This window comes from Saimiri boliviensis, chromosome 9 (assembly GCF_048565385.1).
Source record: "Saimiri boliviensis isolate mSaiBol1 chromosome 9, mSaiBol1.pri, whole genome shotgun sequence".
Classification (NCBI taxonomy): Eukaryota; Metazoa; Chordata; class Mammalia; order Primates; family Cebidae; genus Saimiri; species Saimiri boliviensis.
In genome coordinates this window covers 108,435,178-108,449,605 of record NC_133457.1, presented here as the reverse complement: position 1 = coordinate 108,449,605, position 14,428 = coordinate 108,435,178, and the positions used below count along the sequence as shown (strand labels likewise).

The following is a 14,428-nucleotide window of genomic DNA, read 5'->3' as shown; positions in this document are numbered from 1 at the left end:
TACTCTTGGCAACAAGAAGTACCACTACTATGTTAATAAAAGGTTAATTTACTGAGGGGATTCTAGTATCTCTCTCATTGAGTGCCTATGGTTTTCTGAAGGCAATTAAGTAGCAGTCATAGCATGAACTCTGGCTACCTGGCAGACCTGAATTAGGAAGTGGGAGGGGTGGTCTAAGCACTGGCCTGACTTGAGGAGTTCACAGTCCGGTGGGGTGGGCCCAGCAAATTCTAGTTCTAGACCCACTCAGGCAAATGCCCAGTGTTTTCTATAGTGTGAGGATGTTTTTTGCACATGGTCAGTAATAGTAACCTATAGGAAACCACCCAAATGTCCATCAGGAGGTTAGGCATTGTGTGAATTATGAAGTATTCATAAAAAAGAAACATGCCGGGCCGGGTGTGGTAGCTCATGCCTGTAATCCCAGCACTTTGGGAAGCCGAGGTAGGTGGACCACCTGAGGTCAGGAGTTTGAGACCAACCTAGCCAACATGGCAAAACCCCGTCTCTACTAAAAACACAAAAATTAGCCCAGCATGGTGGTGTGAGCCTGTAATCCCAGCTACTTGGGAGGTTGAGGCAGGAGAATCAACTGAACCTGGGAGGCAGAGGTTGCAGTGAGCTGAGATGGCGCCACTGCACTCCAGCCTGGACGACAGAGCAAGACTCCATCGCAAAAGAAAAAAAAAAAAAAAGAAAGAAACGTGCCATACAGCCACTATGGAAAACAGTATGGAGGGTTTCAGAGAAAATTAAAAACAGAACTACCAGATAATCCACCAATCCCACTACTAGGTATATATCCTAAGAAATGACATTGGTATGTCAAGAAGACATCTGCCTTCCTACGTTTACTGGAGCACTATTTATACTAGCCAAGACATGGAATCAACCCAAATGTCCAACATGATTGAATGGATACAGCAAATGTATATATACACAAAGGAATATCATTTAGCCATAAAAAAGAATGAAATTGTCATTTGGGACACCATGAATAAGCCTGGAAGACATAATGTTGAGTGAAATAAGCCAGACACAAAAAGACAAATATGCATGATTTTATTCATACATGGAATCTTAAAAAAAAAGTCTGTATTATAGAAGCAGAGAACAGTGGTTATCAGAGAACAGGGAGGGAAGAGGAGAAAAAAGAATGGAAAGTTGGTCAACAGGTACAAAGTTACAGTTAGATAGGAGAAATAAGTTCTTATTCTACTGCACAGTATGGTGATGGTTAACAATAAGGTATTCTAGGCCAGGTGAAGTGGCTCACACCTATAATCCCAGCACTTTGGGAGGTCAAAGTGGGTGGATCACCTGAGGCCAGGAGTTCAAGACCAGCCTGGCCAACATGGTGAAACCCTGCTTCTACTCAAAATATAAAATTAGGTGTGGTGGCACACATCTGTAATCCCAGTTACTCTAGAGGCTGAGACAAAATCACTCAAACCCAGGAGGCAGAGTTTGCAGTGAGCTGAGATTGCGCCACTGCAGCCTGGGCAAGATAAAGCATTCTATAGTACAAAATAACTAGAGAGGCTTTTGAATATTCTCATCACAAAGAAATTATAAATGCCTGGGATAATGGATAGGCTAACTGCCCCGATTTGATTATTATACAACATATATGTATCAAAACATCAAGTTGTACCCCACAAATACGTACAATGACATACATGTCAGTAAAAAAATAATAATAAAGTAAGATATGTGCCCGATGGACCTGTACTGACATAAGACAATGTCTGAGATAAACTGGCAATTGAAAAATGGAGGTTGCAAAACAACACCCAAAATAAAACTCAGTTCCTGTGGGGAAAGACAACAGACATATGGCAAAAAAAATCTGAAAAAAACAGTATCAACCTTGTCAATTGTGGTTGTTTGTGATTAAGGGGAACTTTCATTTTCTAAGTCTATATTTTTTCAATGGTTGAAGTTTTTATAAACGCAAATTATTATGCAAGGCTTTTATAAGGTAGCTGACATTGGCAGGAAGTACCCAGAAAGCAACTAGGGTGGGGCTGAGGCAGTAAGTGCTGTAGAGGGGTGTGTGGTGGGGGGAGGAGAGGAAGATCATTATGGAGGGTTGGGCCCATATCCCCCCACAACACCTTGTGTGTGTGTGTGTGTGTGTGTGAGAGAGAGAGAGAGAGAGAGAGACAGAGAGAGACAGAGGAGAGGAGGATCAGTATGGAGGGTGTGTGTGAGAGAGAGAGGGGGGAGAGAGATCAAGAGAGAGATCGAGAGAGAGAAGAGGAGAGGAGAAGAGGATCAGGATGGAGGGCTGGGCCCACATCCCCCCACAACGCCTAGCTCAGAAGAGACACCTAAAGAATGAATTGGGGGCACTCAAAGATCAGATACGTGAGACAGGGAGGTGTCCCATGGTAGAAAGAGCAAAGAATGAGACACATGACCTTAAACCCAAGCTCTGCCACCAAACCCTGGGCAAGACCCTGCCTTTCTTCGGGCCTTCGTTTCCCCTGGGTAAAACAGAGGAGGCCAGGACACTGTTCACAGCAATTCCCCCCGGCTGCAGCAGATGGCGCGCCCTGCCTATCTTCCTAGCGGCCCTGAGCACTGCCCTAGTCACGCTCCACCTCCTTGACTAAAAGAATTCTCAGAAGTTCCAGAAGTGGCTCCTTCTGCAGATCACAGAGGTTCACTCCTGTCCTCTCCCTCTGGAAAAACTGCTCAGTGATTCAGGACAGAGAAATGGCTTATGATAATAACAGTAATAACAGGATAAAAATGATGCCGAAATTATTCCTGCAATAAGGAAAGGTACCATGGACCAGGTGCTCGTGTTTTCACACACATCTCGCACTCAGTAGCCACAGCTGTCCTCTGAGGTGAGTGAGGCTGGTTTAGAGCCACAGCTCAGAAGGGCCTCAGTTCCACCTGAAACCCACTGCTCTGGGGAGGGACAAACCCCGAGCAGGCCACGCCGGCTCCTGGAGCCTCCAAGTCCTCAGCTCTTTTCCTCAGTTAGAATGTCAGCTCCACGGGAACAGGAATTTTGTATGGATTTCTCCCATGTCCAGCTGAAACCTAATCCTGGCAGCTGAGCCAACAGGCTCCGGCTGTGCCATTCCCTGATTCTCCCCCAACACCTGGTGAACAGCTGGCACTCCATGCACACTCGCTGGATTTCACTCTCAGGCCTCTGAAGGAAACAGAGTTTGTGTCTATCCATCTTCTCCCCCGCTGCCCACCCCCCTCTGTGGGGAGGAGAAGCAGTTCCTTCTTGGGAGTGGTGAGAAAGGCCTCCATGCCCTGTGGAGGGCTGTGCAGGTGTTCTTGTCCTAGAAACTGACACCATGGGATGGAGTTACAGACGCCATCTGAAAGGCCAGCTTCCAGCTGGAATGTCTCCTGGGGCTTTGATCTCATGCTTGCCGTCTGATGTTACAAGCTGCCCAGTGCAGGACATGGCCCTCAGGACACGGAGACAGCAAGTGCCACACTCAAAGCCCAATCCTAGAAAACATCAACTGGGCCAACGTCCTCCGGCTACCCTATCCCCTCAGGGAACAGCAATTCCGAAGACGGGTCTGGAGAGCTCTCCAATCCAAAGCAGAAACACATAATTTCACTTTTCTCCCACATTTGTATTCGTTACTCACCCTCTCATCTTTAAAGTCAACAGGAGGCTGGACGCAGTGGCTCACGCCCATAATCTCAGCACTTTAGGAGGCCAAGGCAGGCGGATCACAAGGTCAGAAGATTGAGACCATCCTGGCCAACATGGTGAAACCCCGTCTCTACTAAAAATATTTTAAAAATTAGCTGGGCGTGATGGCGTGTGCCTGTAGTCCCAGCTACTTGGGAGGCTGAGGCAGGAGAATTGCTTGAACCTGGGAGGCAGAAGTTGCGGTGAGCCAAGATTGCGCCATTGCACTCCAGCCTGGGCAACAAGAGCAAAACTCTGACTCAAAGAAATAAAAATTAAAAAAAAAAAAAAGTCAACAGTAAATGGGGAAATAAAGAATCCTGAGAGTTGGCAAGCATGTCAGAAAATGGTCATTCTCATGTGTAAACCGCCAGGACCTCCTCAGGCAGTGACTTGACAGTGTGTATCCAGAAACCTCAACTTTTTTCATACCTTTGAGCTACTAAATCAGTTTACAATAATCTATTCTAAGAAAATAATCCAAGATGTCCATGAAGATACAGTGTACAAAGACGTTCATCGCAGTATTATCTTTTTTTTTGAGATGGTCTCGCTGTCACCCAGGCTGGAGTGTAGTACTGCAATCATGGCTCACTGCAGCCTCAACCTCCTGGGCTCAAGCCATCCTGTTGCCTTAGCCTCCTGGGTAGCTGGGACTAAACCATGCCTAATTTTTTTTTTTTTTAAGAGATGGGAATCTCATTATGTTAACCAAGTGATCCTCCTGACTTGGACTTCCACAGTTTTGGGATTACAGCCTGGAGTCACTGCACCCGGCCCACAGTATTACTTATAATAGCAGGAAACTAAAGACACCAAAATGAGTTCCTAAATGGACATGTCAAATGTCCTAAACGGACAATGGAGACTTATTACTATATACATATTTAACTGATTTATATCTAAATGAAATACCATTCAGGCATTAAAATTACATTTGTGAACATTTTTAAAAGACATGAGAAAATGTTCACATATAGTTAAATGAAAAAGAATCTGATATAATTACCTACATTAATATTTTTATAAGATTTTTTAATCGGTTATATTTTCTTTTTTATAGTGAACACATTCACTTTGTCTTAAAATTAGATTATGTGTTGTGTGTGGTCTAAAATTCAAAAGGTACCAAAGGACAGAGATAAGAGCGTAGTCTCCTTCCCATCCTATCCAGACACCCTCCCCAAGGCAAGCATATTCTGGTGTCCTTCCAGACAAAATCTATACAATATACACATTCCCTCTTTTTCTCCTTCCCTTCCTTTTTCCTTTATTTGAAATAAAATTTTGTTTTCCATCTTGCCTTTTTTTTAAATTTAAAAATATGTCTTGGCTTTGGGAGGCAAGGCAGGTAGATTGCTTGAGGTCAGGAGTTGAGACCAGCCTGGCCAACATGGTGAAACCCCATCTCTACTAAAAATATAAAAATTACCTGGGTGTAGTGCACGCCTGTAGTCCCAGCCATTCAGGAGGCTGAGGCAGAATCGCTTGAACTTGGGAGGCAGAGGCTGCAGTGAGCTGAGATTACACCACTGCACTCCAGCCTGGGTGACAAAGTGAGACTCTATTTTAAAAATATATATATATGTACATATGCCTTGGAAACAACTGTAGATCACTCTGAAGCTACTACAGCACTGATTACATCAAGACACTGAAAACAAACCCAAAGTAATAACTAAATTGTTCCTTTTATTGTCCACACGATATTCCGTTGTCTCACCATTGTAGATTGATTTAATTACTTCCCTATTGATGAGCCTGAGGATTGTTTCCATAAATGTGTAATCGCCACCTCAAAGGACTTTATTATAATAGGTATTGCAAAATTCTTCCCACAGAAGTTAGTTCCTGTCTCTCAGTCCGTTTTGTGCTGCTACCACAAAATGAATCTGAGTAATTTCTAAAGAACAGAAATTTATTTCACACAGTTCTGAAGGCTGCAAAGTCCAAGATCAAGGTGCCAGCCTGTGGTGAGGCCTGCTCTCTCCTTCCAAGGCAGCCCCTTGAACACTGTGTCCTCATAGGGCAAATGGCAGAAAGGCAAAAAGGGTCAAACTCACTCTCTCAAGCCCTTTTATTTATTTATTTTTGAGATGGAGTCTCACTCTGTCGCCCGTGCTGGAATGCAGTGGGCACGGCCTCGGCTCACTGCAACCTCCTCCTCCCGACTTCAAGCAATTCTCCTGCCTCAGCCTCCTAAGTAGCTGGAATCACAGGCTCGCTAATGTTTGTATTTTTAGGAGAGACGAGGTTTCACGATGTTGGACAGGCTGGTCTTAAACTTCTGATCTCAGGTGATCCAGCTGCCTCAGCCTTCCAAAAGTGCTGGGATTACAGGCATGAGCCACGGTGCCTGGCCTCCAGCTCTTTTATAAAGGCACCTAATCCCATTCACAAGGAAGGCGCCCTGATGATCAAATCACCTCTTAAACACCCTACCTTTTTACATTATCACATTGGCATTTGGGAGGGAACACATTCAAACTATAGCAATTCCCAGTAGGTTTATGAGATGAGTACTTTGTTTCACCAGAGTCATCTTGATGCTGTTTTGTTCCTAATCTAAAAGGTGATTTTAAAAATAGTGCCTGATTGTTTTAGTTCCTACTGCTCCTAGGAGTAAACCTGAGCCTCTTCCCACATGCATCTCTTTTTCTGCTTATTGTTTCTTCAAATCCCTTTGCCCATCTCTAATGGATTTTAGGTCTTTTTCTTATTGATTTGTAGGAGCTCTTAATATATTAAGGCAATTAGCCTTTCGTCTAGTTAGTAGTTACTAGTATTTTTTACTTGTCATTTGTACTTTAACACTTCTCCCCACACACATTTTTTATATTCATTAGTAAAATGAATCTATGTTTTATTTTATGGTTTCTGGGTTTTGGAATATAATTAGAAATGTCTTCCCCACTCTAAGATTAGTAAAGAAACCCCCTTGTTTATTTCTGGTACTTGGTTTTTTGAGACAGTCTCATTCTGTCACCCAGGCTGGAGTGCAGTGGTGTCAGCTTAGCTCACTGCAACCTTGAACTCCTGGGTTCAAGGGATCCTCCTACCTTAGCTTCCTGATTAGCTGGGACTACGGGTGCATGCCAACATGCCCAGATAATTTTTTTAAGAGATGGGGTCTCACTATGTTGCCCAGGCTGGTCTTCATCTCCTAGGCTCAAGTGAAACTCCTGCCTGAGCCTCCCAAAATGCTGGGATTACAGGTGTAAGCCACCATGCCTGGCCTCTAGTACTTTTATGGCTTCACTTTTCTTATTTAAATCTTTGATTGATCTAGAATTTATTTGTAATAAGCTATGAGTTACAGAGCCACCTTCATTTTTTCTACCTATCTCAAATCATTTGTGGAGTAATCCATCATTTCCTCACTGATTTGAAAAGCTATCATTGTTACATACATGAGAGTCTATTTCTGAATCTTTGAATCTCTTCAACTGATCCATCTACTCATGTACTAGTAACATGTTTTCTATTATTTTAGCTTTAAATTAAAAAAAATTACCGTAGGTTTCCTTCTCATGGCTCAAATCTTTTTTGACTTTAGATTTTTTTTTCTGGCTGTTTTTGCTAGTCTGTTTTCTTATGAGTTTAATAGTCATTTGTCTCTAGAAGAACTTTTGGGTTAAAAGAAAAAAAAAAGTCATTTAACTTGTCCCCCAAATTCTCTTGTATTTATCAGGACTGCACTAAATGTATACAGTAATATCTGGTACCTGAATATAGACGGAAATCACATTTTTATGATAGTGAGTCTTTTTTCTTTCACAATTCCTCTCCTATGAGGTCAGGCACTCAGACTTCCCTTTTGCTCCTCCATGTACTCCAAAGGGCTAACCCAATGCCTGGCATGTGCTGGTGCTTGACTCTTACTACAGAATGAATGATGAATTACTGCATGAGTTCTACTTCTGATGTGCAAAGTTAAGTGTCTTCCATGTATTCTCTCACGTAACCCTAAACACGATGAACAGGCACTATTCTAATCCTCATTTTAGAAATGAGGAAACTGAGGCTTAGGCAATAAAGCAACTGTCTTCAACTTCTTAGAATGCTCTTTTACATTCTCCTAGTACAACACCTTGACTACTTGTATACCCCCTTCATTCCATCCTTTACTCTCTTCTACTGTTACCTCTAATTATTCTACACGTCTCATCCTCTCTCATGACATCATCTTCCATTCATTTCAATGTCGATGCTCTCACTGCGGAGCTGCAGACATCTGGCTGAACCCACCCGGAGGATATGAACAGAATTATGCTCTCCCTCCTCCAGGACTCTCTCTCATTCATTCTCTTAGTCAACAGCCACCTCCATAATCAATTATGCAAGTCAAAAGCCTATTACCCTTAACACATGCCTGATTTCTTCCTCTTTAAAAGGCATCCTGCACCTTAAAGCTCAATTACCCAGGCTCATTTATGTTCTCTCTTCAGTACTTCAGGTCCATCCTCCCATTTTCTCCATGCAATAATCATGGCCTCGGTTAGGCTTCATCATCTCTATTCAGTCTATTCCAACCTTCCCCAATTGGTTTTTCTGCCTCCAGTCTTCTCACTTATTCCTCGCCTCGCCCCCCCACCTCCAATTCATCCTCTAGCTCTCCGTCCTTTACTTCAAAGGGGACATTCCCAAACATCAGTTGGCTCATCCTCACACCCAGCTCAGAAACCTTCAACGATTAAAAAAAAAAAAAAATCAGGCAGATCCATTTATTTATACTGACATGGAAGGATGTTCTCAATAAATGATTACTAATATGCCCTAACATATGGGTCTACAATCTTTTCTCTCTTGAGTTCTGAGTCTTTACTTTCAATAGCTCATGACCTATCTCCAGCAGGGAGACAGCTTTGATTCATTCAAGACTGTCACAGGGCGAACAGCTGTTCAATTAATGAAAAGTTGTAGACTCTAACTGGAAGATATCACAGAGCTCATCTAGACAAGCCTCTCATCCACAGCTGCAGAAACTGAGGCTCAGAAAGGGAAAGGGTCTTGTCCAGGGTTCTTGATCTAGCGGTCCTAACTCCTGGTCCAGAGCTCTCTTGACCACATCACACTGCCCCCTTGGGAGTCCCTGATGACATTACAAATCTCTGAGGGGAATGGGTGGCAGGGTAGAAGGCATCTAGGGTGCTCGTCCAGCCCAGCTGTGCTGTTTACCAGCTGTGAGGCCACGCACAACTCCCCTCACCTCAGCAAAGCAGGGCTAACAGTCACCCTGCAACTCAGGAGGCTGCTGTGAAGATTCAATATGATGACGATGCAGAAAGTATATTGAGTGACATGGAATATAAACAGCATGCAATTAATAAATTATTCGTATGGTTCATTTGTGGGCTGAGTTAGTAAAACCTGCCTTTGGACATTTCATTCAGCTCCTTTGTTTTTACTCTGTTTAATGGTGCTACCGAAGATTAAAACTTCCTTCTTTGGTGCTTTACAGTGTTGAGTGGTAAGAATATAAATTCCGCAGAAGTGGTGTCCCTGGCTGGTGTGTTTACTGTTACGTTCAGAAGGCCCTGAACATACTTGAAGCTCAATGAATAGTTGATGAATGAGTGAATAATAGAAGATGTTCTCGATTACAGGGAAAAAAGAGGTAAGAATGTGTGGCCCTGCATCATAACAGTGGCTGAAGATCTGGTTCAACACCCAGGCAGCAAGGTGACCCCTCATGAGTCCCCTTTTCTCTCTCAGCTTCCTTTCCCACCATCTGAATAATGAAGTTTGAAATATCATCTCCAAGTCTTCCAGTCTTTTTTTTTTTTTTTTTTTTTTTGTAGTTTTAATACAGATGGGTTTCACCATGTTGGCCAAGGCTAATCTTGAACTCCTGACTTCAAGTGATCTACCTGCCTCTGCCTCCCGAAGTGTTGGGATTATGGGCATAAACCACCGCTTATGCCTATAAACCATCCAGCCTCCAAGTCTTCCAGTCTTGATATTTCATTTGTTCATTCAATGTACTGAGCACATTCTATATGCCAGGCACTGTGCCAGGCACAGGTTATACACTGGAAACTAAAAAAGATAGTTACAATGTGTAAAAAGAAAAAGGCACTGAACAAGTAAATGAATCTATCATCACAGATTATGATATGTGCTATGGGAGAAGAGGAGAAGGTTATCTGCATGTGAATCATTCAGTTAATGGCTATATGATCAGGAATGGCCTCTTTGAGGAGGTGGTTTTTGCTGAAATCTACAGAAAAGTTGGATAGAGAGTGACCCAGAGAGCCAACAGGCAATCTGAGTCTAAAAACAATCTAGAATCTCCTAGCTCGGCCTGAGCCCTATGGGGTGCTAAAGAACGAAGCTCTTTCTTTTCCTCATCCTCAGGAGGTTTTGGTGTCTTGTGGGATCTGAATGACTGCCAGACATCTGATTGACCTTGAATGCCCAGGACAAAGGGTGAAGCCTTATACTCTGTCCCCAGACCTTTCGGGGCCCTGGGGTCAGAGATTATGGTGCCTGCAGGTGCTTGCTCAGGGCATTTCCCCACAGGAAGCCACTTCTCCCCTGGGTTTTTAACACTCCCCCCAGCTTTGTAAATTGAGGAGGCCCCAGACTCTGCCAAAAGCTACATGGTCTGTTCCAAGTCTGCAGCTATTAGTCCTCATTGCTCAGGCAGATTCCATTACAAGCTCCAAATTGTTTTCCAAATATACTAGAAAGGTCATTTCCTGTTTTTTTTTTTTTCTTTTTAAAAAATTCAGTATTTGCAGAGACCATACAAAAAGCAAACAGATTTTGCAGAAAACACGAAGCATAGAAGTGGGACTTGGTCTCATAGGAGAAGTTTTATCAGGGGTGTGCAAAATACTCCCTAAGGCTTCTCTGAGGGAAGAAAGGGCCATGGAAACAGAAATGTCAGGGCCTACTGAACTGGCATTCATCAAATTCCAAGGGTAGCGGCTTCTCTTTGTGATGGAAAGCCGGAAAAGAGAGGCACTGAGGCCAACAGAAAACTCAGGGCCCCAAATTGAGATCATTCCAAGAACCTGGGAAAGGACGGGCTGCTGGTTCTAGCCATGTGTCACCTGCACGAGGCTGGCTGTAAAGCCCTACCCAGTGCCTCAGGGGCATAACCAGTACAGGGTCACCAGAGAGGAACCTGTTGCCTGCCTGGGCAAATGCCCGCTGCCATTCAAAGAGTGGCCCTGGGTGAGGCTTTGTTTGGAGACAGAGAGGCAAGGCCCTGGCCTCTGCACCTGCAAGGCCTAGACCCACGCAGGCCTGGATGCAGTGGTAGGGAGGGAAGGGCAGGGTGCTGGAGTCAGACAAGGTCCTGAGCGACTTCCACGCTGCCTTTCCCCAGGGACATCTTTCTGTCCTCCTCTTCCAACTCATTTCTTCTAGGACCACTCCCCTCATGGGACTTCCAGACACCACACCCTCTGGGCCTTTCTCCAACCACTCTGCACAGCCACCCCCTCCTGCTGGGACTTTTATCTTAGGATGCTAGTCTCTTCTGCTTGTTTCCTAAGGGCTCTTATCTGTTCCCTGAAATAATCTATGCTGGTGACCCCCAAAGAGCCCCAACCCTCTTCTTAAGAGCTCTAGATTTGTGACTTGGCCTATTGAGCATGTCATTTGGCTATCCCACCAGCACTGCAAGCTTCAGAGGTCAAGCCACCAGCCTGCTTGCCTTGGCCTTCCCAGCCCAGCAAGGGCACTGCCATCTGCCCAGCTGGAAACCTGGTTCTATCCTTGACCTCCTTTCTCCTTCACCACCCATGGACTATTTTTCACCAAGTCCTGTCATTTATTTTTTCTTTAAAAAAAAAATTTTTTTTTAAGAGATAGGGTCTCACTATGCTGCCCAGGCTAGTCTTAAATTCCTGGCCTTTAGCAATCCTCCCACCGTGGCCTCCCAAAGAGCTGAGATTATAGGCATGAGCAACAGTGCCCAGCCTGGTCCTTTTGTTTCTACCTGCAAAACAGAGCTTGACTCTGCTGACCTCTCTCCTCCACCTGTACCACTCAGGGTCCAGGATGTCTCCCTGGGACCCTCAGCAGAACCCCCGACCAGAGTCCTATGTCCCTCTCACCCCTAGCCCAAGGTCTGTTTTCTATATGGCAGCCAGGGTAATGTTCTCAAAATGGAAATTGGGTCATTGGAATTTCCCTGCTTGGTTCAACCTTTGATGCTTTTCTGTTTCACATCTAGTGAAGTCCACATTCCTGATGCCAGGCCCTGAAGTCCTGCATGGATCTAGCTCTGCCTGCCTCTGCAAATGGGCCTTTGTCTCATTTCTGCTCTCTTCTTGGTCCACTTTGCTCTGGTCACACTGGGCCTCTCTTTAAATCCTCAAACCTCATTTAATTCCTGACCTCAAAGCCTTTACTAGACTATTTCCTCTGTGTACAACATTCTCTGTCACCTGCTCTCTATAGAGCCTCTGAAGTGGATACGTGGATTCCTGGCCTTGGTTTTTCAAACATTCCTGCTCTAGGACCTGACATGGGACTCCTGTAGGGCACACAACCTCCTGAGTTCCTCTGCTCCCAACTACTGTGTGTCAGGAAAGTCCTGGCAGAGCTGGCTGGAGGCTAACGTGATGGGGTGGATCCCACAAGAACTTCAGAGTCTCAGCTGCTGTCCCTTCAGCGGCACATGGTGCTGGGCACCTCACCTGACTGCAGGTGCCCCTTCTATAAATGGGAGGGCTCATACCTGTCTAAAAAGGTGGCTGTGGGGATTAACTGGAGCCAACAGTTCTTTCTTACTGCATGCTAGACTGTGCTAAGCATCTTACAGGCATTATCTCATTTAATTTTATAGTAACTCTATGACACAGAAAGTATAATTACCCCATAGCACAAAAGAGGCAGCTGAAAGTCAGAGAGGTTAAGGGGCTTGCCTGAGACCATATACTCAAGGTATGTGGAACAGGATGGAGCCTGTGCCACCGGGTTATAAAGCAGGGGAATGAATTAGTATCATGCCTGGCATGTAGGATGGGTTTACTGAAAAGTACCCATTCCCTTTTCTGACCACCTTTTTCCCTTGCCCCCCGCTTCATAGCAAGGCATTTCTGAAGGAAGGACAAGAAAGCAAGTCAGTCCCTGGAAAACATTCTGCAAGGCTGTCTACAACATACACCCAGATGCATTTCACCCATGCTTACGTAAACTTCTGTTATGAATATTCAGCTGGAAATATAAACCTTCAAAATCTTTTCAGTGATGTTGGGCTGATTCTCTTAATTCTACCACCACATTCTACTCTTTGGTATCTAAACTTCATAGCAATAGTAAAAATAATTATTTTGGGGTATGAATGTTTTAAACTTTTACCTCCTCAGCAGTTATATCCTACTGGCAGGGCGGTGTTACTGCTTCACATAGGGCCAGGGCTAGGGGCTGGAACTGTGACACCAACTATCTTTAACCCATGAAAGTCTGTGCTTCCATGGAGGTCTTTGGAAAGGAGCAGAACAGTCCAGCTGTATCACTGCTTGGTGCCGGGCATGCTGGGTCCTCCCCGGGCCTCCTGCTGTGTCTGTATTATCAACCTTGCTGAGGCCTAGTTACACAGCAAGGTTCCCAGAGATTGGCAGTCTCCATCGTACTGTGAGGGGAGGGGCAGGAAGGGAAAGTGAGATCACTTCCTAGCAGGCCTGCCAAATGCCCAGGAGCTGGGCCACACTCCAGGTCTGCCCATGCCAGGCTGGGTGCCTCTGGACAAGGCTCTTCTCCCTCAAACCTCAGGAGTCTCAAGTGTGGAATGAAGGGGTAAACTGGGTATCTCTGGTGGTTCTGAAACATGTCTGCAAATTACCTGACATTCCTCCTCTCAGGAAGTGGAGTTTAATTTCAATTTCCCCAAATGACCTCTAACAAATAGGGTGTAACAGAAATGATGTTGTGTGACCTCCACGATGAGGCTATAAAGGGTCATACAACTTTCACCTGGCTCTCTCTGGGGACACCTGCCTCTAGAGCTTTGAGCTGCATATGGGAACTCTGAGGTGACCATGCCATGAGGAAGCCCAAACAGGCCCTATGAAGTGACCACAGGGGACAGTCCTGAGATGGCCAGGAAAGAGCAGCAGCCTGCCAGCCTCCAGTGGTGCTGGCCCCAAACGACTCCAGTTCCAGCCACTGTCTAACTGCAACTGCATAAAAGATCCAAGCCAGAACTGCCAAGCCAGGCTATTCCCAATTCCTGACCCACAGAAACCACGAGATATAATAAACTACTGCTGTTGTTTTAAACCACTGAGTAACAGGGGTGATGGATTACGCAGGAGTGGATAACAAAACAATCTCTAATGTTACTTCTAGCTCTGGGGTAAGGGAAGTAAGAGCTTTCTAGCACTGAAGGAAGGGCAGGAAAGCAAGGAGGTCCCTAGAAAACTGCCGCCCCCCTTCACGGTAGGATGGAGACTGCCACTCTCTGGGAGCCTGCTGTGTAGCTGAGCCTCGCCAAGTTTGGAGCATACATCCACAGCGGGAGGCCCAGGGAGGACCCAGCATGCCCGGCACCAAGCAGTGATCCAGCTGAACTGTTCCGCTGCTTTCCAGAGACCACTGCGGAAGCACAGACTTTCATGGGTTGAAGGGAGTTTGTGTCAATCTAGTTCCTCTAGAATTCTATAAAATGCATTCTCAAAATACACTGTGGAAAATGAAAAGAAGATATTATCTCTACAATATTCATTCATTCCCTCAGAAAAATTTGATCCCTCAGTGTATACCAGGTTTGGGACTAGATGCCACAGATAC

General features: G+C 44.9%; 1 protein-coding gene across 5 annotated transcripts in view; it reads left to right on the top strand.

The window, feature by feature from the left end:
* ADA (adenosine deaminase) overlaps window positions 1-13,120 on the top strand; it is a 138,881-nt gene extending 125,761 nt beyond the window's left edge. For 2 of the 5 annotated variants that reach the window (XR_012519362.1, XR_012519359.1), the window contains 2 exons: window positions 9,141-9,296; window positions 12,726-13,111. Coding sequence is in view for 1 of the 5 variants with exons in the window: in XM_039479279.2 (XP_039335213.1) it covers window positions 9,141-9,220 (80 nt within the window). In the remaining 4 variants the exon portion in view is untranslated. Of the gene's footprint in view, window positions 1-9,140; window positions 9,470-12,725 lie in introns of those variants that run through there. The other 3 variants (XR_012519360.1, XR_012519361.1, XM_039479279.2) reach the window with 3 other exon arrangements.
* Window positions 13,121-14,428: the final 1,308 nt, after the last annotated feature.